This window comes from Quercus suber, unplaced genomic scaffold (genome assembly GCF_002906115.3).
Source record: "Quercus suber isolate HL8 unplaced genomic scaffold, Cork oak 2.0 scaffold_7, whole genome shotgun sequence".
In the NCBI taxonomy this organism is placed as follows: domain Eukaryota; kingdom Viridiplantae; phylum Streptophyta; class Magnoliopsida; order Fagales; family Fagaceae; genus Quercus; species Quercus suber.
In genome coordinates, this window is record NW_027069473.1 from 2654042 (window position 1) to 2678150 (window position 24109).

The window sequence follows — 24109 nt, forward strand, 5'->3', positions numbered from 1 at the left end:
ACTATTATATGTTGTAGGAAATGTAGATTTCTAGCTATCTTTGAAATATTGATCTCTCACATGCACATCATGCACACCAAGCTACCGCTGTATATAAATTATTAGTACACATTCTAAATGATATAAAGAAATTAATTAAAATTAAAAAAATAATGTGAGAGAATTATAATAATATTTATTATTAATATTCTCTAATTGTAATTTACACGTGCTTCAAAACTAGTGTTCAATAATTTTTTGATGAACACTAGTGTTCAAGAATATAATTAGTGCCTCAGTACAAAACAATGTGATATCTAGTTATCTAAACTGTGAGGAAGTTCGGTGTTTATGGTTTTGGACCAATCATTGGAGTTCGGGCTGAATCACCCACTCTTGAAAGAGAAAAGGTTACAACTTACGAGTGATAAAGCTTCATATGGAGTCTGCCGTCCGTAATCAACATCCACATTCACCTCTCCAATCACCAAACCCTTCACCATAGAACTCCATTAAATGGTTGGGCACAAGTCAAAGGTCTCAAAAAACCCAAGTACACAACACAAAATCACATAAATACCGTTTCTTACATCTAGCTAAAAACCAGAGAAAAATTGAGGATTTAAATGGGAGAGGACCAAATCACAACTGGGACTACGTGTGGCCTATTGTGATCAGAATCACAGATGGCTATAGCATGCGCATATGAGCATGGAGTGAGAAGGCACTGATTTTATATTAGAAACGTGAGATTAAAAACAGTGTTTTAATTTTATGGCATAAAATGTTCCGACAAACTTTCATAAGCGAGATCAGGACAATTTGAGATATAGAAAACGTAACATAAATTATACAACCAGATCAATCTAGTAGCTTTTGCGTAGGATACAATAAAAGGTAACACAGTCCAGATTGTTAAACATGCACAAATAATACCAGTTATGGCAGTGGCCAAGGAAAAGGTTAAAGCGATGAAGTGATTTGAAGCTTGTAAAGACCTGCGGAGGCAAATTGGGACTATGAGCTTAGATACAGAAGCATAGAAATTACAGAAAAAAGTAATTAAATAAATCAAACTATTAACCTCTAAAAATGTTTTATGTAAGTCTAAGATTATTGATGAAAATAGTAATCTGAAGAAGAATAAGCCTTACTGCCTCTATAAATGACACTACTTGAGAGGGAACAACAACAATGGTTGATGTATTCTCTAAATGATTCAATTCCTTGATAAAGTTCAAGCATCCTAAAAACCAGTGAATCAGTGACACATAAATGAAACTATAATACCTTCCAGAAAAGTCAAGTAAAGAAATACTAATCATACTCTCAGAACTCCCATTAAACTAAACAAACTTTATATATGTTCACCAGAAAAAATATTGCATTTGCCTTTCCCTCCCAAGTGTGGCTGGGCGCTGGGGGCAGCAGATGTGTTTGTGTATGTACTTTTGGTAAGTAATTAAGGAGAAGGAGAGGAGTAGATGAAGGCCTTATACGTGAAATCCCCAAGTCTTCTCCAAAAGAAGTGCTCAACTCCCAAGGTAGTTTAGGCACTTACAAAGCCAACATCCAACTCCCACCTTATAACTTTGTGCGTTTATGAGTGTACTTTAAGCAGGCCTATCTAAGCTTTAGTTGAATTCAGAGGCATGATCATATGTTACTAAAGATGTGAATATTCTATTTTCTCTCAAACATTTTCTACTCCTATTTTAACATTAACATCTTCAGTATAGTATTTGAACCTCACTATTAGTACTAGAATTGGAAGAGTAAGGTTTCAATTCCTTACATCTTTGACTAAAGCTCAACAAAGCCTTTAATATCCTTTAGTTATTATAAAATCATTGCCTTGAGCAAGTCTCAATAATGCTCCATACAAATGTGCATATACTCTAATACACACGGAGACCAAGCAAAAGGCAACTTTTTATTACATAAAAAGGTTCAACGATTATATTATGATTCAGATTAAGTCCCACGATTTTAATTTTTTCAATTAAAGTCCCAAATTTATGCAATTGTTTCAATTTGAAGCCTCAGTCCATCTTCACTATGCAATTCATTTATTTTGGGCTTTAACGGAATAGAGAAAAATGGAAAACCATTAATTAAACTCTATATTTCAACTGGGGCTTGTTTATAAATCACTTTGGATGCCATTGAAGAGAGAGAGAGCTTCACTTAAAGTGAGACAACGATTGCCAAATTATTGAAACTGATTACCTAGGTGAAACATTAAGTTTATCAAAACTTTTCCATTTTTCTCTACTCTGTTATTGCCTAGAATACTGGAAATGAATAAAAGAGATAGATAGGGGCTTCAAATTGAAACAGTTTCATAAGTTTAAGGCTTTAATTGAAAATTTATACCCTAATATGAAATAGGGTATAATTTATGCCTTTTTATGTATATTTCCCTCCAACATATGGCAGGGGCTTATTCACTTCCTGCTAGCCCTTCAAAGTAGTTATATCTGCAACACTGCTTACTACTTTGGCCCTCCAGTATTATAATCGTTCTCCAAAATTTTAAAACACAGCAAAAAATTTCAGGAACATGCTCAATAAGCACTTCAACAGGGAAATGGTCATAAAAAGATCAGATACACAATGTAGACAATCAAAGCATATTTATTCTATAGAATTTTTACAATCCATAAAGAGAAACATAGAGGGAAAAAATGTAGTATTGTGAAGCTTAATGTTCTTAATCGGCACAAAATAATAATTTCATAGGGCTCCATGTAGTATTGAAAGCTTAATGTAGTATTGAAAAATAATAATTTCATAGGGCTCCAAGAAGAAAAGAACATGAAACTAGGAGATAAGTCAACATAAATTTTTTGAAATTTTAAAACTTTAGAACCTAGAAGGCTGAAGAGCATTATCCAGGCTATGGGTTCTTTGCGTGGATGAACCCAGGACTAATAAAAGTTGAACTTTTACAAAATTCACGCCCTGCTTAAGAATAATTTCTTTGGCATAATAAGTCTCACTTGATAAACTAGTCTCTAAATTTATATCAAGGAAAGCACACAAATAATACAGGAAGGATCCAAGAATAACATATTTATTATTATAGCAAGGAAGAGAAATTTGTGGTGTGGTAGATAACAGAAAATTGTTTAAAGGGCAGAACCAGAAATTTCACCCTATCTCTCTCTCTCTCTCTCTTCTTCATTTTTTAAGGGGAGGGGGGGAGGGAGGATGACCCCCAAGCCATAACATAGTTCCACCCCTGATTGTTTCCTAGTGAAAAACTAAAACAAAAAAAGGGGGGTGGAGATACAAAATGACAGTTGAAAAGGGTTGCTGAAATGTGTGTGCACAAATTTTCAAATAGGTTAAAAGTGGAGAAGAATGAGAAAAAAGATCGAGTGACACCATAATATCATTTTATATACTTCCACATCCACAGAATAACACACACAGACATGCCTAAATATGGATCAATTGTTTTCTCGTTGATTTACACTGATCAAAGAAGTTTCACAGTAATAGCTAAAGAAACACAGAGCATATTGTAATTGCTCCAAACAAAAACATGGTGCCAATGGCCTTCAGCCCAAATGGTATTGACATCTTTACCGGGGGAGGGATTGGGTTTTAGTGACCAAAACAGGAAGGCAGTTTATCCTATGGGGAGAACCAAGGCAGCCAAGGCTGAATGGCCACAGAGAGAAGGGTTTTGGAGGGAGGGGGTCACTTGGCAGCTGGAAGTGAAACCCATGGTTCTGATGCAGTTCATCAGACCGCAGAATTCCAGTTTACAAAATCTTCTATCTAAACCAATTAAAAAAGCGATCTCAATTATCTCTGAATTCAATACATTAGCATATAACTGATTGATAGTTGACTTCTCACATTCACCATTCATTTTACTTTAGGGATGAAAAGCATCATATACAAATTAGGGATATTCCAGCTCTCATTTGTCATTTTTCACCAAAGATATTGACATAAATTACCAGGGCATTTAAGTATTGCGAGTTGCGATATCTCCAATTTTTGAAAGATGAGGAACTACAACAGGACCACCACGAACCTTCTCAAGAGCAAAGCTTATTCGTAGTGGTCGACCTAACAATGCCTGAAACCAAATCCACCACAATCAGCAGTATTAATCAATAACTCACATAGAAGATACTTTGGGAATTTCATTTAAGGTTTATGATTCTTATAAGCACAAGCTAACCTTCCCATCCATAGCATCCTTTGCACATCTTGCATCATCTTCCTTTGAAAAATTAACAAACCCAAAGCCTCTAGACCTTCCAGTGTCTTTATCATAAAGTATATTCACTACAATTCAAAACAGTCACATAATTTACACACTATATTACTTAAGAAAAAAAATTCAAAATACTTATATGGTACATCGGAAACCACTTCTGATATCATCACCATATATAGTGGGAGTAACCATATAATTTTATTTTAGATTACTATAGTTAAATCACTAATACTTTTATGAGTTTTTCAGTACCGGATTACTATAGATATTTCCTAAATGCTACATTCACCAGCAAAGACATAACTATTTCACTTGCTTTAAAAAAACCCACCGCCTATAAAGAGTCCATTGAAGCTCCCTTCCCGTATCAAGAAAGCACTTGAAAACCCAAGTCTGAACGAGCGTGTGCTAGTACATAATCTTGTTAGTGACTAACTTAATTAGTTGACTGTGTGACTACTAGAACATCCATATCTACATGAGAGTGTATGCACGCTAGTAAATTATAATAATTCCAGTTTTTACTTCTTACACACATGTATTTGGCTAATACATCTTTAATTAAAGAACATTTTCCATTATTTAACAGCAAAAAACTAATTCTTTAACAAAAACCAATGACAGTGGAGATCAGTCAGACTTTTTGTCAAATAACTTGTGAACAACATAAGAGAATACGCTTGAGTATTGTTTTCACATTACCTTCAGTGACATCTCCAAAGGAAGAAAAAGCGTCAGTCAGGGACTTCTCGTCCACTGACCATGATAAACCTGATAAACCCAAAAGGCACCATCATTATAAATATATATAAGCATAACAAAAAGCACTAGGACATTGAGTTATAGTTACAAGTGTAGTATGTGTTTGTAAAGAGAGAGAGAGAGAGACCTCCAACAAAGAGCTTATTGTTAGGGGGAGGAGAGGAGGGTGGGGAAGAATAGTATCGCAGTTTTGAAGCTGGGTAGTTGGCCTTTGTTAGTATTCTTCTGGCAAGGAACACCATACCCATAGCGTTCTTCATTGTTCAATGTTTTCCTTCTTTGCTTTGTTTATGATTTTGATTTTGAGACCAAAACAATGAATGGAGCCAGTCCACAATCGGGATTTGTTCAGGTTGAGGCTGGGTTCGGTGAGTTTTGTTACCAGAAAATGTTACGAGGAATGACGAGTTGGTTAACCTCAACTCTTTCAAGACAAATTATGCAACTGTAAAGGCGACAGGTTTGCCGTAATAAATCTTATCATAACTTCAAAACCAGTCTTTAATTTAAATTTTTTTTTTTTAATATGTACAAGAATCCAAAAACCACCATCTTTTTTATAAATTCAATGGTTCAATGGAAAGGAAAGATTTAAATCTTGAATTTCTTTGTTGATTACATTAAGAAGTGTCATAACTTTTTTCATTTTTTATTTATTTATTTATATTCTTTGTTTCATGTTTTTTTGATTGGGCCAATTTTTTATTAGGCTAGCTAGTGTAGAAGTATGGAAATGTTCATTTATCAGTTTTTTTTTTTTTTTATAAGAAATATGTGAATTTTATTAATAATGAGAAAATAACAAAGCATCTTGAATCACTGCGAATTCAATAAAAGATGGAGTTTCTTATATCCAAGTTACAAAGTGATCAAGACCGTTGGCGTGGCAAGCCAAGTGGTGAGCTGGTGTGTTTCCTTCTCGCTTTACGTGCAACATTTGGTGTTGCCTAAAGTGTTGTAGCTTGGCATGGATACATGTGATGATATTTTCAATACTAAGAGCATCCACATCAGTTCGTGGAAAATTTTTTCCATTTTACAAGTCTAAAACCTACTTTTTCTATTTTACACACTTATTTTTACAAAACACCCACATCAATTTGTCTATTATACAAGATATTTCAATAAAATATTCACCATTCTCAATATTTTTATTATTTCTCTCAACCATATACGCGCGCGCTCCCTCTCTTAACAAATCACCTCTCTCCTCATTTTTTCTTAACAGTCTCTCTCTCTCTTCACAGATCACCTCTCTCTCTCTCTCTCTCTCTCTCTCTCTCATTTTTTCTTAACAGTCTCTCTCTCTTCTCATTTTGTCTTCTCAGATCACCTCTCTCTCTCTCTCATTCTTTCTTAAAAACTACCAACCCAGATCAGTTCTTCACCGAGTCCAGAACCTTTCTTCACCGGCTGGTTCACGAACCAAGCTCCGGCGACCGAGAACCAAGCTCCAGCAACCTAAAACCAAGCCCCGACGACCCAGATCGTGTCTTCACCGACCGATCCACGAACCAAGCTCCAGTGACCCAGAACCAAGCTCCAGCGACCCACGAACCAAGGACCGATCTATCTCTCTTTTGGTTTGTCTTGTGGGTTTGTTTGTGTGTAAGTGTGTTTCTGTGTTGATATGTGTTTGTGTGTGGGTGTGTTTGTGTGCATCTGAGGAAAAGAAAATGAGGAGCTAAGGTCGTTGTGCACAGAGAAGAGAGAAAAAAATTGGTGCGAACGAAAATTAGTAAAATAATATATACACGATCTACAGTACCCGTGTAAATATACACGGGTACTGTAGCTCATGGAAATTTATACATGGTTTTACACATTTTTACACCCACTGATGTGGGTGGTTTTTTGCTCAAAATGTGTAAAATTTGCACTGTAGATGTATTTTAGAAGATTGTAGATGATTTGATGTGAATGCTCTAATGGGTACTTTTGACTTGTCCAAGAGAGCTCCAATAAGTACTGAACTATTTGACTCAAAAGTGACATCTTGTAGGCCAATGTCCTTTGCAAAAGTGATGGCTACATCCATTGCTTAGGCCTCAGCTTCAATTGGCCCAAGAGGCAGCTGAAGTTGTGTGCTCAAAGCAGCAAGCACGTTAGCCACATGGTCCTGTACAATAACCCCAATGCCGACTGACTTTGTGCTCTTGAAGACCGCAGCATCCATGTTAACTTTATAGCATGGGAACATAGGAGGGGTCCACCTAACTTCTACTGCAGAACTAGGATTAGAGTATCAAAATTGTGCAAGGTGGAAATCATGTAGCATGGATCGGGCTTTCATTATGATGTCATGGTTGGACTACCGAGGAGAGCCAAGTCGAGTTTTGTTTCTATTATACCACATGCACCATGAAATAGTGATTATCAACTCAAGCATGTCCTTACTTGCGTGTTGAATGAAGATAAGGTGCCATAGAAGGTCCATGTATTCCCTGTAGTGCACGCCTCTAGTGTCTAGTGGCAGACCAGTAGCTGTCCATGTGTCACGAGCTTTGGTGCACTCCCAAAACATGTGTCCACTAGTTTCCTCCCCAAGGTGGCAAGCTTCGCATGTGGCTTCCTCTATAACCCCACAATGACAGAGATTGACTTTGGTAGGGAGAATATTGCAACAAGCTCTCCATGCAAATATTTTGAGTTTTGGTAGGACGTTGAGACTCCATAGTATGCGCCAAAACAAGTGTTGAGACTCATCATTGGAAGCTCTTACTGCATGGGTATGATTTGATAATGAAAGGGCAATCTTATAGGCACTACGAATCGTGAAGGTGCCTCTTGGAGTGTAGGCCCATACCAGATGGTTAGTAGCTTGAATATGGCTGCATGGCATGCTGAGGATCACATTGGAGTCATCTTACATGAAAATCTGCTTGACCAAGTCACTGCGCCATTCGCCTGTAAGTTCATTCAACAGTGAACTGACCCTTGCATCTCCAGGCAAGGTATTTGGTGGTGTTGTGGGGACAAAAAGAGGATGGTCGTGGGAGCCACCTGTCATGCCAAATCCGGGTAGAGTCACCATTACCTATCTGCCATCTGCAACCTTCTCTAACCACACACTGTGCTGCGATAAGGCTTCACCATGCAAAGGATCCCTTGGAGCCTAACTCAGCTTGTAGAAAATTAGTTTATGGAAAGTATCGGGCTTTTAGAACATGGGACACCAGAGAGTGGGTGCTGGTTTGTAGTCGCCATCCTTGTTTGGTGACGATTGCCAAGTTGAAAGATTTGAGATTGCGAAAGCCTAAACCACCCATTTCCTTAGGAGTATAGACTTTGTCCCAAGATAGCTAGGCCATTTTATTTTTTCCGTTGGATTGTCCCCACCAAAAAGCACAAATCATGTTAGTCATTTCATCACAAAGCGTATCCGGAAGCTTGAAGACACTCATAGTGTAGGCTGGGATTGCTTGGGCCACCGCTTTAATGAGCATTTCTTCCCTGCTTGTGAGAGCATTTTCTCTTTCCAACCAAACAACTTGTTATCAAGTCTCTCTTTTAGTGCCCAGAAGGTGTTCTTCTTTGATCTACCCACCAAGGAAGGTAGTCTCAGGTATGTCTCATGTTGTTTTATAACCTCGGCTCCAAAACGTTGCTTTATGTCTTCCTTAATGTATGGTGTGGTGTCGTGACTGAAGAATAAGGCAGTTTTGTCCCGGTTTATTTTTTGACCAGATGCATGTTCATACGTGTCCAAGACTTGCTCAAGATGGGTGCATTCTTCCCTTGTGGCTTGGCAAAAAATAATGCTGTCATTTGCAAAAAAGAGATGTGAAATCCGTGGACCTTGTGGGCAGGTTGCTACTCCATGAAGTGTACCGGTTAAAGTGGCTTGTTGGAGTAGAGATGAGAGTCCTTCTGCAAAAAATAAGAAAAGGAAAGGGGAGATGGGGTCTCCTTGTCTCAAGCCCCTAAATGGGACAATGTGTCCACAAGGTCTGCCATTCAACCTGATTGAGTAAGTAACAGAAGTAACACATTGCATCATAAGGTTTACCCATTTACCATCAAAACCCATTTTTATCATTACATCTCTTAGGAAGCCTCATTCTACTCTGTCAAAAGCTTTACTCATATCAAGTTTCAAGGCCATATCCCCATTTTTACTAGTCCTCTTTTGATTTAAATAATGCATGGTCTCAAAAGCAACAAGAATATTATCAGTAATAAGGCATTCAGACATAAAGACACTTTGATGTTCACTGATAATTTTTGGGAGGAAACGTTTTAGTCTATTAGCAATGACCTTAAAGGCTAGTTTGGAGATGACATTGCTTAAGCTAATTGGCCTGTACTATGTTATCTTGGTTGGATTTTTTATTTTTGGAATCAAGATAATAAGAGTTTCATTAAACTGTGGGGGAATGATGCCCAAATTGAGAATGTCAAGTACAGCTTTTGTAACACACTCACTAGATAGGGACCAAAAGTGCTGATAAAAAAGTGGTGGCATATCGTCAGGACCCGGTGATTTGTTTGAATGCATCTGGTTGAGTGCTTTGTGGACCTCATCTGCTTGGAAAGGTTGACATAAAAATCTATTCATGGAGTCAGTGACCACTGGCTGAATAGCATCAATAACTGTAGATGTGTAAGTGGCCCGTTTGTTTTGAATATATTAGAAAAATAATCTAATATTATATTCTCCATAATTTGGTCATCTTCTTGCCACACACCAGTATCATCAGTGAGGCCGTGGATGGTATTTCTCTGCTTGCGGTTTGAGGCTTTCTGGTGGAAAAAAGATGTGTTGCGGTCTCCATCAGTGATCCGCATGTGTTTTGTCCACTGGTGCCACATAGTATTCTCAGCATCCAGCCAAGAGTTGAGTGATTTACAGACACTTTATATTTGCTCAAAGTTGTGCTGCGGGTTGTGTTCAAGGACTTGTAGTTCCTTTTCCAAACGAGTGATCTACCTTCCCACATGGCCAAATTATGTTTTATCCTAATGTGCTAAATGTGCTCTGCAATTGTCAAGGCAGTTGGTGATAGGTACACTTACAGTTTTGTATAAACCCTTACTCCAAGCTTTCTGGATGACTTCAACACACCGAGGATCTCTTAGCCATATTGCTTCGAAGTGGAATGGATGTTGGGTTCGATGTCGTGGATGGTGTCTATGGGGTTGCAAGTGTATTGCCAGCATGGAGTGATCATTGGTGGACATGGAGATGTGGTGGACGATGGCATCTTGGAAGAGAGCTTTCCATGAAGTTGTGGCTAGTGCTTGGTCAAGGCAGATGTGGATTCAGCCTTCAACAGTGTGGTTCCAAGACCAGGTGTATGGAGAGCCTACAAATCCCAAGTTTGTGAAGCCACATGTATGAATAACAAAGCAAAAACGATCCATCTTTCGAGTAGGACATAAGGAGCCTCCACTATTTTCCGTGCGACTGACAATTTCATTGTAACCACCACGACAAAGCCAAGGGAGGTTGGTGGAATGCCTCAAAGATTCAAGCAAAGTCTACGTTTCCTCACGTTTGCATGTTTCGGGGTGGCCATAAAAATCGATGAGTCTCCACTTTGTACTTGTATTATCACAAACTATATAGGCATCAATAAACCAACGGGAGAAATTTTGGACGTGTACCTGAGTTTCGGGTTTCCATAAAAGAGCAAGACCGCCACTGAGACCATCACTTGAGACAATAAGGCCTTGGTTGTAAACCCAATTATGTTTTTCATGTCATATAGTTGTTCTGTGGTGAGCTTTGTCTCCATCATAAAGACATAAATGAGATCTTTTTGCTGCATTGCTCTCTTAAGAGCTTTAACTGTTCGGAGGTTCCCAAGCCCACGACAGTTCTAACTTAAAACACTCATTATTCCTGGCGGTACTGCCTAGTAGCCACCATCGATCCCAGGTTGTCAGCCATGAGTTTCCCCAAAGCTTTTGCTTCTTCCTCTAATGTCCTGTGTTTTTTCAGAATGAAAATGGTGCTCTGAGTATCAAGAACTTGACTTTTACGTTTTGGCCCAGTATGGGCTCGTTTGAGGTTTCCATTGCACGGGGGGGTAGGAGGCCCAATCCTACGCCAAGTTGCAATTTTTGGACCCACAGTTTGTACGGTGCTGAGGTGAGTGGAGGTGTTGGCATCGTGTTGTGAGTTAGGGGATTTCAGCGCAATGATTGTGTGTTGGCCGTACTGGTGAAAGTTTCCTCAAAGTGGAGCTTTCCTTGTTGGTACAGTTGACTTGGGAGCATTTGAAAGGGCATGAGTCTCGGGTTTAGGGTCTTGAGACAGCTGTGTTGTTGGTGTCATGGAGTTTGGGTTTGGAGAGGAATTTAATGTGTGGTCAATGTCTATATGTGTGAAAGGAAAAGATCAGGGTCAGCTAATATTTCCTTTTTGTAGGCATCGATTTTTGGGTATAGCGTGATTCTCGAGTGGTATTGATGATGGTATTTGCTGCGATGGGGTGGCCGTTATGGTTAACAGGGGTGACGGTTTTGTTGTGGTGAGGGTGTGGGGCGGTGGTTTGGAGGAGGCGGTGGAGTGTGGGAGGTTTTACTGTTCACCACCTGAGGTTGTTGTATGTTGGTGGTGTTGGCCCGTAACCAAAGACCTTACATACTGATCATCCTTATTCAGCTTAGTGCCGTCATTATCCAACCAGGCTTTACAATCCTTTTCGTCGTGGTTTAATAAGCCACACCAGTAGCAGAAAATTGGCATCTTTTCATATTGGATTGAAATCCACAGAGGTTCAGAGTTTCTCATGTCCACAAATCGACCATGTGAGAGGAGCTGGTGTTATCAAGCTTGACGTGAACTTTGATATATTTTCCGCGACATTCACCATTCGAAGAGGTATCAACTTTTTCTACTCTACCAAGGTTCGTCCAATGGCCTCAACATTGGTTTTGTTCATGCGCGTGATGGGTAGGTTGTGTAGTTGGATCCAAAATGTGGCGTAGTCAAAGGTGGCGACTTCCACTGATTCATGCTTCATAGGCTTATAGAGGCCAATAAGATACTTGTCAAACGACCATGGTTGTTGTGCCAGGATCTTGAGAATATCAGCCTCATCAGAGAAAAGAAGTAGAACCGTGTTGGATCCAAGGTCACGGATTTCGAACGCCTGGATAGAACGCCACATGCTTTTAAGTGTTCTTGTCAACGCCTCAATGTTGACTCGGCACTTGGTGAAGAGTTTTACAATAAGAACTCTGGTATTGTCTTTTATGGTTAGTGCTAGTGGGACCGTTCGACTCTCCTGTGTGTTGAGCGACAAGCGGGCCCACTTGCCAGTCAGGTCATCCATAATGTGAGTGCAGAGATTGTGGGGAGAAAGGTGAGAAGGAAGTACGAGTCTGTGGTGTGGTGTGAGTGCAGAGAGTGTAAGGAAAGAGGGTGGGAAGGAAGTACAAGACCTATGGTATGGTGTAAGGATGGGGTGGGTATCGGGTTTCCATCAGTGAGGGGAAAAAGGGCCTATACAGTGATAGATACTAGGGTTTCATCATCGTGAGTGCTATCCAAAGATAACACTAGCGAGAGAAAAAAAAAATACTTTGAACTGTTCTCCTCCCAAGGAGATGCTATGAATTAATATATTTTGTTTCGCCATAAAATGTTTTTCAAATTTTCAAGCGTTTGACCACCGCGCACTCTTGGTGCGGTGGTCACTCCACAAGTATAAATGTTTGTGGGGTATGAGGGGTAAGAGTCAGGGTTCAAATCTCTAAAAGGAGTTTCACACACATATACACTTAGATTAGATTAGAGTAGAAATTCTATCTTGTATTTTAAAAAAAAAATCAAGTGTTTGACTTGGCTAAAAAAAATTAGTCAACCTAAAATTAATTTTGATTTAACTAGCAGTATAAGCGTTGTACAGTACCCCCCTAGCCCTCATGTATATCAACCTGAAGAACACCCATGAGTGTCTCTATAATTGCTACTTTGCATTGCTCTTGTCATTGTCTTTCAACCAAGCAACCGTTGATTGGTAAGCCATCGTTAACGTCTTTAAAACAGAAAAAATCCGTGCAAGATAGAGCCATGTTGAGCCATGTTGATAAGAGAAAACAATATCATTTGAAAAGAGTTCATTAGTTAGTAGTACCCTTTTTTTTTTTTTTTAATTTGATAGTTGAGAGAAAAATATTTTGAATCATGGATGTCCATGTTAGAAACATTAGAAGATTTCAAGCAGTTGAGTTACAAGATTTTTGGCTTCTAATTACTAGTTACTACTCTATTGCATCAAAATTTGCCCAAGTATTAGGTAGGTTAAAGGGTTAAAACTAATTAAAAACCGTAGACAATTATTAATACTAATTTTTATTTTTTTTTAAAGGTTTGGGTTTGACAGTAGTGGGCTTAAATTTAAATGGGCCTTAAAAAAACACACTCTTACGATTATCTCTCTTCTTTCTTGGCTTCTTTCTCCATAAGTCCTCGCCTCCTTCATTGCAAGCTTTGAGCTTAGTTGTGAGCTCGAGTCCCACCCACCTCCAAGTCCAGGTCTCTCTCTCTCTCTCTCTCTCTCTCTCTCTCTCTCTCTCATCTCTCTCTTTGAGCATGACACTAAAATTAAGTTNTGTGGATAGTTTAGGGACGAAAATGATATTTTACCCAAAAAAGTATTAGTAGTTCTTGGGTCTATAAAGTTTCAATTTCCAATTATATCTCTTGTAAATTTTTGTAATTACTCACATTTCTTTTTAAATTTAAAATATATGTTAGATATAAAAAGTATTTGACAAATCTAAAATAAAATAAATTTAAGTGAGATATTTCAAGTTGATACAAATAAATTGGCGTGTCAAACGTGTCTATTGCGAGTTATACGGGTTGACCCACTTATGATACATTTCTTATCATGTCGCTTTCGGGTCGACCCGTTTATGACTCAAACTCATTAAAGCCCAACCCTAACCCGAAAAAACCCGTGTTGGGTTCGTGTCGTGTTCGCGAGTTAAGTCGAACATTGACACCCCTAGATATCATCCCTTCAATTCTGAACAAGGATAATCTAACCCACAATCAATATTTACCAAACATGCCTCAATATCATAAATGGTTCTATAAAAAAGAAAAAGTTACTAAAATTAGTCTCTAGTTAGCAGTTAGTTAAAGATTACAAGACCTTCCCATGTATGCAAAATGCACATTTGCACAACCTCACCTCACCAATCTCCATACCATGTCGGGCGCAAGGAACCAAATTCAATCGTGAGGTCACGTGCGTCCTCGAGTACGATGTCACCAAGGTATGTGACAATACCAAGGCCAGAGTTCTAGTTGTAGTACTATTTCACATGCTCAAGTCAAATTACATTGTAAAAAGAGTAAACATTAAGGTTAGTGCCAATCACCGAAATTAAGGCCAATTTTAATCCCCCGCTAATACCAATGCACACAATTTTTATCCAAGCCCAAACCTCCATACCTGATGACAATCAACAAACTTGAACCAAGTGCACACAATTCTCCGAAACTTTCACTTTTTCCCCTCAATCTATGTGCTCGACTTGCCGTGACTTGCAAAATGCACATACCATGTATTTCGCCTATCCTTTTTCATATCATACATTCTTTTTCAATAAATTTTTTTTTTTCCTTTTCTTTGGCTCTTGTTCTTATTAGTTTTTTTGGTTAGGAAGTACAAACCACAATACACAAAATGAGCCTTCAACTTTAATAAGTTAGACCTCAATCCTCTTGCTCACTTGTTGACTACTACTACTACTGATACAAGAACCATCATTGTTACAATCTTTCTTCGTTGACTGTGTCTTTGGTTTCCTCGGTATGCATTTTGTGCGCACTCCCTCAATCTCTTCGTCCGCCAATTGCAACTGCGAACTCCTGCAGATAATATTATTCATGTTAAAATTTTATAACCACGCAATATAAAGAAAGCATTAACATGATTCTTTCTTACCAAGTCTTTATATTAAAAACCCAGAAAATAAAAAAGAACAAGAAAGCAATTCAATATCATAATTGTGTGTACAAGAAGTCAGCTCATCAAATTAAGAGTCAGTAATTTGACCCTGCCAATGTGAAAACGAGGTCAGCAGCTACAGGATAGAATGAATTCATATTCATATCTACTGGTCCCAACTGAATCTTCTCAGTATCATAGGCGGCTTCATAACTGCAAGACGTTAATCTTAGGGCCCCACGGAGTTGGGATGACAAGGTATAGATATGCTCCAGCTCAATTAATATGGGACGGTGAGTATTAAATACAATAGCAATTCGATAGAAATCTGGCTCACAGTACACTGAATTGTCAAATTACTATTTTTGTGAATCAAAGTGAATTGGTAGCTAGCTGGCTATTTCTCAACCTCCGTACGAATCTCGCATGCAAATCAAAAGCAGGCCAAAAGGGTTATCAGAGAATCAATGTCATCACTCATCAGATCAGACCCAGAATCCCACGAAAGATTGAAGCTTGTAAGCAACTTAACTCATCAGATCAGACCTAGAATCCCAGGAAAGATTGAAGCTTGTAAGCAACTAGCAAAGTACTGGAATTCTGGGTCTCTCAAGGAAATCACTACAAAATAATTCATTTCAAAACCTTTTACATAGTTCAGAACAAACAGGCCGTTTTCTGTGAATTTCCCTTACAAATTTTTTGTTATAATGCAACTTGTAACATTTTAAAGCTTATTTAAAACCAAAAAAAATTAAAAAAAAAAAAAAAATGCTAACTGCATAGAAATATTTGTTTCTATTCAAACCCTCACCCATCTCTAAATTAGCTAGAATGAGCAATACGCATTATGCCATGGCAAAACAATTACAATAAGACCGTCCTAATTAGCAATTGATCATGCCAATTACAACATTCATATTCCTAAAAAAAATGATAATAACATGGTAAAAACTAATGTGTGACATATTTGAATTCAATTTAGATGTTTCCAACACACCCCCCCCCCAAAAAAAAAAAAAAAAAAAAAGATTATGAAAACAGCTACAAAAGTTATTCACTTGTCTAATACACAAACAACCTATTTTACAAAAGCGTGCCACCCCAGCATGTTATCGAAAAAAATGTAATTTTTTACTGTAAAAACTCAACAATATTATTAAGGGTTTTACTGAAATGTGTTCCGGCTCAAAATGGTAATAATGTGGCTTAAAGTCACCATAGTGACATAAAACGTTAACTGTGTAAAAGTCATAGTCCACAGTCTTCCAGCTAAGATTACCCAATAATAGGAACACTGTTAAGCACATGATTCACAAACAGACAAATAAAACACACATGAATAAACTCAAAGCAGTAATCAAAACGTGACATACCGATCTGCATTATACGAAGATGACCTCTTCAAATTTGGAACCTCCACATCTTTCTTGTTTGTCTCGATCAAGCTCCCGCTAAAATACTCTTTGTCTTCCAATTTTAACCCCGGGAAATTAGGAATTTCCGTCAGGGGCCCCACCTCTTTACCCAATTGATTATTATTCCCTGCTCCGCGGGGCAACCTAGATTTATAGTGCCCAATCAACGAGAACCCTTGATCCTTAACTGACGTGGCACCACAGTCCTTGAACGATATCGAACCGCACGAGATCAATTGCATCAGAACCGTCGATGCCTTCATTCTTCCGCTTGGGAAATTCTCAGCCGTCCGATTCAACGAAGAATTGTCCTCATTAGCGCCAGGCTGGCAAATCAGCAACCGTCCATCAGCTTTCATTAATGATTCTAGGGTTTCGGGGCTTGAATCAGACGGCGGAGGCGAAATCTCGTCCCTACTCAGCTCCGTACTTTGACCATGGCATATTTCGCGTTGACTTTTCTCTTCGCGAACTTGGCGGTCGTCGTCTTCTTCTTCTTCTTCGATTTCTTTCGCTCTGACTGGTCTGCGTCTCCTTCGCTTGTCCTCGGTCTGAGTCGACGCGTCGGCGGCGGCTTTTCCGACGGACTCGCCGGAAGACGACTCGGCCTTGTAGACCTTGTACTCGTGGAGATCGATCGAGCTCCACGACTGGTTCCTTCGCCGCGTTATCACCGCCGGAAAATCCGAATCCTCACCGGACTTGTTCGTCTCCGGCGGTGGTGGCCTCAGAGATCTCGACGAAGATGAAGACGTCGACGGTGTAATCGTTTCGTGGAGCTTAGGGCTAAGATTGAGTTCGTGAAACTCCGAGCCTTTGAGAACGTATTCTTGGCCGTGAGCTGGGTATATGAAATCGTTCTCTGATAAATCGTGCCAAACGAAGCCGTTTTTGTAGCTCCTGAATCAGAAAACAAAATCAGATATGAAACTGAAAGTAGCAAAGTAATTAGATCAAACGGCTTTAGATAGCGAGTGAGTGCTACCGTTTCGATGACCAGGAATACAAGTTAGCCATTCCCTTGCCTCGGAGGAGATTCAAGCGGTTAATTACATCTGCGATAACAGAGTGAATTAGAAAATCTGAAAAATGCACTCGAGTCTCGAAGCTCACTGATTCATCAGAATGAATAACACTAAGCCCTGTTTGGTTACCGAGAAACAATAAGAAAATTGGAATCGTAAACACTGAAACCGACAATGGAAGCTTATTTAATACTTGTCTCGTATCACGAGGCTCAAATTTAAAATTTTCTCTCTTATTTTCTTTCTTTCTTTCGTCAAGTTTTCTCGGCAGCCAAAGTGAGTGTAAAAGCTTTGACTAGCTCGAGGCTAAAGCAAACGGAAAAAAAGCAAGGAACTTCAGCTCACGAGAAAGCAAAAAAGAAAAACTTTACATGAGCTTTCTCGGCAACCAAACATCAAACAAGTAGTTAAAAAAAAGAAGAATAGTTTTTGTAGAGTTGTGTTTGAATTTTACCTCTGAGATAGAGACCTTCAGGAGAGGAAAGAGGGACCTCGATGAAATGAGGATGCTCGAGCTGTCCATTCCTGGACAAGTAGTAAACGACGGGGACCGATCTTTTCTCACTGGTCTTATTCGCCTTAGGCTCCGTCCATACTATGGTCCTTTCAGGGCTGCACTCCGATCTGTCCCTCCATTTTTTCGGGATTTGGAGCTCTGTTGCTTTTCCTCTCGCAGCCACAGCCATTTCCTTTTTTGTTTTCGTAAGAACTGTTTGGTTGCTAAGAAAGGAAAAAATGGAGGCCCAGTTCAAGATAGTGTTTTGAAGCCAGAAAGTTTTGAAGAGGGAAAGAGGAGCGGTTTGTAGTTTTATAGGAAGTGTGAGTAAGGGTACAACTTTTCGGATATCCAACTAAATTTGTCCTTATAGTTTGTAGTTTTTTTTTTTTTTTTTTTTTAATGAATGAAAAATCTATTTAATTTAATTGAGAAATAATGTACCGTATGAACATAATCCACATCTAGGAGTTTTATCTAGATTTTACTTAATTTAAAAACCTAAACCATGTGGTCAATTCTGATCATACCGAATCTAAGGGACTGTAGAAAATGTAAGTATAAAAATTAAGGGTAATGGTACAATAGCTGGTAACAATTTATCTTGTAAAATCTACTGTGAAAAGAAATTATTTTGCATGGATATGATGTAAAACACATGATTTACTCATTCAATCCTAACATGCTACATTATTTTATCATATATTTAAGAATAAGTATAACCACGCCTAATCAATTCGAATATTCATATATAAATCCAACCAAATTGAGAATTTATTGAGACGTTATTAGGTATACTAAGATATACTGAATTTTAAGTAAAATATTGATGTAATAATCTTTTATTGGATAGTGTAAAATATAGATTTTACATTACATCCTTACCAAATTCGGACTCTTGTGAAAATATTGTGTATATAACACTCTTGTATCATTAATTGTTACTCAGCTAATATGAATTAGAAAAATTTGTTATGTAATGTAAGTATTGTGAATGAATAATTTCTCTATCAATTAAAATATGAACATATTTCCCATCCAAAAAAAAAAAATTACATATTTTTATATCATTTTTATAAATGTAAATCTCACCATATCAACTCAATAACGATGAAATGGATTATAAAAATTGATGAGTCCTAAACTAATATTTGTTTAAACTTTAAACTTGACTAGTGGAAAAATCTGAACAATCTTTGTTATTATTTAATTTACAAAGAGTTGAAATTGTTAGAAATCTGAGGTAGGGTTGAGTGCAGAGAATCTAAAACCAGAGGGAGGGAGAGAGATTCAAAATGTGGATGCCTCAGACAACAGCTACCAAACAAGATAGGGCCGTTTTTATTTGGTAGTATTTTACAGGTTTTGTGACAGTAGAGCTGAATTATTTTATGCCTGGATAGAGATGTAAGGTCAAAACGCCGTCGTCGGAGCTTGACCTTTGCTCTCGACTTTGGGTTATTGCAATAAATTTTTATTTTTTTTATTTTTTCTAAAGGTTAAGTAAAAGTAATTTGAAAAGGGAAGAAAAAAAAGCAGAAAAGACTCTTTTGAAATTGCGAACTTGGTATTTCTATCTAGGCTTCTAGTTGTAGTTTCCTATAAAGTCACAACCATTATAAAAATGTCAACAGAAATTGCAAGCAAACATTAAAGTGCAGTAAAGAAATGATTTCTACCAAAAAAAATAAATAAATAAATGATGGTTGGTAGCAACCTTTATCAGTGCATTCAAAATTTAAGTAGACTCTACTAGAGTCTGTACTTGCATGCATAAGTGTGCATAATTTTGCATGAGGAAGTATCCTATTCACTAAAAATTGGGCATGTGTTGCAAAATAAAAATACCATAATACCTTTAAAATTTTCTAATATTAAAAAACATAGCTCTCTCAAAAACAAGAAATACACTTTCTATTACTGTTTTAAAAACTGGATCGGACTAGTCGGTCCGACTGGTTCAGCCGAAAGCCAATCCAGTCCGGTTAAAAGCCCCAAAACCGGTCAATAACCGGTCAACAACCGAAAAATCGATCAAAAATCAGGGTTGAACCGAAAATTTAAAAAATCGGCTCGATGACCGGTTCGGTTTTTAAAACCATGCTTCCTATCACTTCTAGCCGCCGATGAAAAATCACATCTGCCGTTGCCTGCAATCTCGCTCTACCCAGAAAAGTTCCGACAACTGCTCCAGCCTGACAGCAACATCACGAAACACCGGAGTAGAGGTTTTGGTGATTGAACAGCAATGGACCAACTATTTCCACCACCCACCTCACCTCTATTTTAAATCCACCAAAAAAAAATTTTTTTGATCAAATTTGGTGAGGATATTTTGAAGTCATATTTTTGGTTTTTTTGTTATTATGTTATATCATTTCTTTGCCAAAGTTTATCCATTTCTTTTATTTGTAGCACTAAATTTTTTTTTTTTCAGTTCGTCAAATGACCTCCTAAAAGGAACCCAGTTCCTTCATTTCTAATTAGGGCCTTACTGAACCAATAGTAAGTTTGTTAAGTGACTATTCCATTTTTTATTCATTTTGAAAAATTCCATTGGTTGTTTTTTAATTTCTATATTGTTGCTATGCAAGACCTTTGTCTTTAATTGAAGGATTTGATTATTGATCAACAAGTATGAATTACTAATTTTTAACAATTCATTCTCATTTGTAATATAATTTTTGATGAAATATTACATATTAAAAAAAAAAAAAAAAAAAAAAAATAATATAAAGAGATTGATCTCAAGCTTTTTCCTGGGGTCTATTGGCATTTGGCTTGCTATGTTATAATTTTTTTTTTTTTAGTTCAAAATTTTTTTGGCTTCTTTTTGCTTGAAAGCCCCAATATATTGTTAAGTAGAATAAATTATGGAGCAAAGATTAATTTTATTGGCATAAAAAAAAAAAAAAAAAAAAACTGAGGGTGTTCTCAATGTTTTTTGAAGGGTAGACAAATATAAAATTTTAAATTATTATATATAAAAAAAAAAAAAAAAAAATTCAAGCTAGGGTGGTCATGCCACCGCCCTACCAAACACCCATTAATTTGTAAATTAGTTAAATTTTTGTTAACACAACTCCAAATGGAATAAAAGAAATAATATATATAAATGGAATTACCTATTTTTATAAAAAATTTAAAAACTCATACAAATTTTAATAATTAAAAAAATGTGAATCACATGATAATAAGAAGATGATAGGTAAGTTTTTTTTTTTTTTTTTTTTTTTTTTTTTTTTTTTAAACTTTTGACCAAAAAAAAAAAGATGATATGTATTTGTAGGGACTGGGTTCGAGCACTTCTACTCTTTGGATGAATGAACTCAAGCCCAACTAGCCTAATACAATGAATTTGTAGAGAATGGGCGTAAGACCTAGGTCTTAATAAGGATTACAACAACTAAACATGGTTATGAGGGGGTTAAATAACTAGGAAACGGATATGAAGTGTGAAAGTCTGTCATCAGCCCTCAACTGAAGGGTTAGTAGTTCTTATTGCTTTTCTCCATATCAGGTTACATCGGGCTCTAGGTTGATCCCAATTACTCTCCTCTCTTGTGCTTCCTTTTTTTTTGTGTGTCCTCTTTAGGGAGGACATCTTTACATTATATACTCCGTCTTAGTTAATCTTAGCCCTCCATCAGTTGATCATGTAGGCTACTACTTGAGTACTTGTCCCATCAGCCACCTTCCTCAGCTTTCTATGAGCTACGGCGACTTAGACAGCACTGTCCAGGGGTCATTTCCTCATTAATGTGGCCAGAATGTTAGTTGTGGGCATTTAATGTAGAGATGACAGTTCCTCCTGAAATTGCTCCTCTTTCATGCTTCCATGGCTGACCCATTGTACCTATCTCTTTCTTGGGACACATCGGGAGGTTGCCTTTGGAGCGTGCTGCTCTTCCCTTCTATGATCTTGGCTGGCCGAGGATAGGATCGTCCTCAGCTAAGTTTTTTGGGAACCTAGGCTTCCTACTTTCGTCCTCGAACGTTTCTACCTCCTCGGCATGGGCCTTCAAGCCTGACATAAAGTGGGCTGGGGTTGACAAACCCTTGGGCCCCACAATAGCCCTTCAAAATCTTGCAGCTCGGCTCCTCGGATGGGGAGGAGGGTTTTGATGTCCTCGGGCCCTTGTTATGTCTCGTCAAATTATTGTGAATATATTATGAATGCATTTTCCTTTTAAAAATGTAAAATATGACAAAAAATAAATGTAATGCCTAATAGTTTAGTGACATAAAGTAAAGCCTATAAAACTGAAATTTATTTAATTTAATTATATATATATATATATATAACTATTTAAATAGAAATAGAAAAAAAATCTGGTAAAAAAAAAGAAATAGAAGAAAAATATAAGTTATTAAATCAGGTCGAATCATGAGTTTAACAACCCAGAATCCACTACCTTCAAATCTCTCGCTCTCTCTCTCTCTCTCTCTCTCTCTCTCTCTCTCTCTCTCTCTCTCTCTCTCTCTCTCTCTCTCTCTCTCTCTAAGTAAAACCCCAATCTCTTTCATCAAAAACCTTAGACACTTATGTCATTTGTCTTAGTTTTTTATTTTTTATTATTATTATTATTATTATATAATAATCTTAAATTTTTGTAACACATATAACATAAAAGTTACTGAAAATTTATATCTTCTAACAAAACACTATGAAAACAAGTTATTGGAAACAACCAAAAGCCAAACACATTAATTTGTAAATTAGTTAAATTTTTTGTTAACTTAGGCTGTGTTTGATTCATGTAAAATATTTTCCAGAAATGCTATTTTCGGGAAAGGAAAATATTTTCAAGTGTTTGGTTGCATTTCAAAAAATGTTTTGGAAAATATTTTCTAGTATTTGGTTGTGTTCTAAAAATTCTAGTTCTTCACATTTTCTCATCTATTTTCTCAGCTACCAAACAAATTTCATAATAGAAAATTTCAATATATAAACTAAAAACAAACAAAAACCAAACAAAAATTAGAACAAAATACAAACGGAAATGGTTTGGAGGAGGAAGAGAAAGTGATCGACAAGTGAGGGAAAGGGAGAGGTAGATCGAGAAAGAGAGAGATCGGGCATGGGTGGGTCATTGGTGCGATCTCGCTGGTGCACCGATACGATCTCAGTGCTTCTTCAGGCAACACGATCTCGGCGGTGCTTCAAGCGGCGCGAGATCGCATGGGTGTGGATCGAACAAGGTGGGTGTGGGTTTGCCGAAATGGGGATTGGGTTATGTTTCTTTGGGTAGCTTGGATGTGGATCGGAGCTCATGGTGGTGTGCGATCTCGTCAATGTCGAGGTGCAATCTCGTCGGAGCTCATGTTTCTCTCTCTCTTCTGTTTTCCTGGGGCAGAATTGATTTGAAGGTAAAATACAAATGGACATGGTTTTATAGGGTCAGAAGGCATATTTTATGGTCAACGGAAATGATTTTCCGTTTGACCCAATTTTCCTTGCGCACCCTAACACCCTCAAGGGTGTAAAACGTTTTCCTGATTTCCTTTACCATCGAAACAAACGTTGCCTTAACTTTAAACGGAATAATATATATATATAAATATATATAATTTTTTAATGGAATTATGTATTTTTTTATAATAAATTTAAAAACTCATAAAAATTTTAATAATTAAAAAATATGAATCAAATTTTAATAAGAAGATGACATATAAGTTTTTCTAAACTTTTACCAAAAAAAAGGATGATATGTAATGTTTATTTATTTATTTATTTATTTTGCTGATAACAAGTGATATGTAATGTTGATACTAGTCATACGGCATAAATATGTTATGTAGTATTTTATTACATTACTAGTAACATTTGACAACTAATATTTATTGTGAAATTACTATGAATATGTTGTAGATGCATTTTTCTTTTAAAATGTAAAATATAAGAAATAAATAAATAAATGCAATGCCTAATAGTGTAGGTGACATAAACTAAAGCATATAAAACTGAAATTTCATTCTTTTTAATTTAATATGATATATATATATATATAACTTATTAAATAGAATTAGATCTCTCTCTCTCTCTCTCTCTCTCTCTCTCTCTCAGTTTCTTCATCTGCTTTTATGTCGCTTCCTTTTTGTTGATATTTTGTTTTAAATTTAGTTATTGGTTTGTCTAACCCATTTCTTACATTTACATTACTCATTCCTTTTCTCTTTAACATGCAATTGATTCTCGCTCATAGAAGTACTAAAGTTAAATTTTTTTGAATTGGGTATAGCTGAAAATAAAGAAATTTCATTGCTTGAAAGTT

The 24109-nt window shown here is 37.1% G+C and overlaps 2 protein-coding genes across 4 annotated transcripts; both read right to left on the reverse strand.

The window, feature by feature from the left end:
* Positions 1 to 204: 204 nt before the first annotated feature.
* LOC112001181 (glycine-rich RNA-binding protein 4, mitochondrial) lies at positions 205 to 5442 on the reverse strand. 3 transcript variants are annotated; one of them, XR_010629393.1, is made up of 6 exons: positions 5109 to 5442; positions 4922 to 4990; positions 4181 to 4287; positions 3954 to 4075; positions 1134 to 1225; positions 732 to 977 (listed from the first exon to the last, which is right to left on the reverse strand). XR_010629393.1 is itself a non-coding variant. In XM_065774578.1 (5 exons), exons 1-4 carry the CDS (start codon positions 5239 to 5241, stop codon positions 3962 to 3964), a joined length of 423 nt encoding a protein of 140 aa, XP_065630650.1. In that variant the 5' UTR covers positions 5242 to 5442; the 3' UTR covers positions 205 to 473; positions 3954 to 3961. The 3 variants fall into 3 exon arrangements, 2 of the variants coding, with proteins under 2 accessions (XP_065630650.1, XP_065630643.1); XM_065774578.1 differs by lacking the exons at positions 732 to 977; positions 1134 to 1225 and adding an exon at positions 205 to 473; XM_065774571.1 differs by lacking the exon at positions 1134 to 1225.
* An 8592-nt stretch (positions 5443 to 14034) lies between these two features.
* On the reverse strand, positions 14035 to 18174 carry LOC112010321 (protein SOSEKI 5). The gene is made up of 4 exons (XM_024042662.2): positions 17793 to 18174; positions 17299 to 17368; positions 16272 to 17213; positions 14035 to 14816 (listed from the first exon to the last, which is right to left on the reverse strand). The coding sequence occupies exons 1-4, from the start codon at positions 18022 to 18024 to the stop codon at positions 14654 to 14656; spliced, it is 1407 nt and encodes a 468-aa protein (XP_023898430.1). The 5' UTR covers positions 18025 to 18174; the 3' UTR covers positions 14035 to 14653.
* Positions 18175 to 24109: the final 5935 nt, after the last annotated feature.

Excerpts from the sequence above, each read along its gene's own strand:
- LOC112001181 (XM_065774578.1), bottom strand. The coding sequence starts at position 5,241 with ATGAAGAACGCTATGGGTATGGTGTTCCTTGCCAGAAGAATACTAACA. Across the intron at positions 4,288-4,921 it reads CTTTGGAGATGTCACTGAAG|TGAATATACTTTATGATAAA; the intron begins GTAATGTGAAAA and ends TTTGAATTGTAG. Across the intron at positions 4,076-4,180 it reads AGGATGCTATGGATGGGAAG|GCATTGTTAGGTCGACCACT; the intron begins GTTAGCTTGTGC and ends ATTTGGTTTCAG.
- LOC112010321 (XM_024042662.2), bottom strand. The coding sequence starts at position 18,024 with ATGGCTGTGGCTGCGAGAGGAAAAGCAACAGAGCTCCAAATCCCGAAA. Across the intron at positions 17,214-17,298 it reads TATTCCTGGTCATCGAAACG|GAGCTACAAAAACGGCTTCG; the intron begins GTAGCACTCACT and ends TTTCTGATTCAG. Across the intron at positions 14,817-16,271 it reads TCTTCGTATAATGCAGATCG|GAGTTCGCAGTTGCAATTGG; the intron begins GTATGTCACGTT and ends TATTATCTGCAG.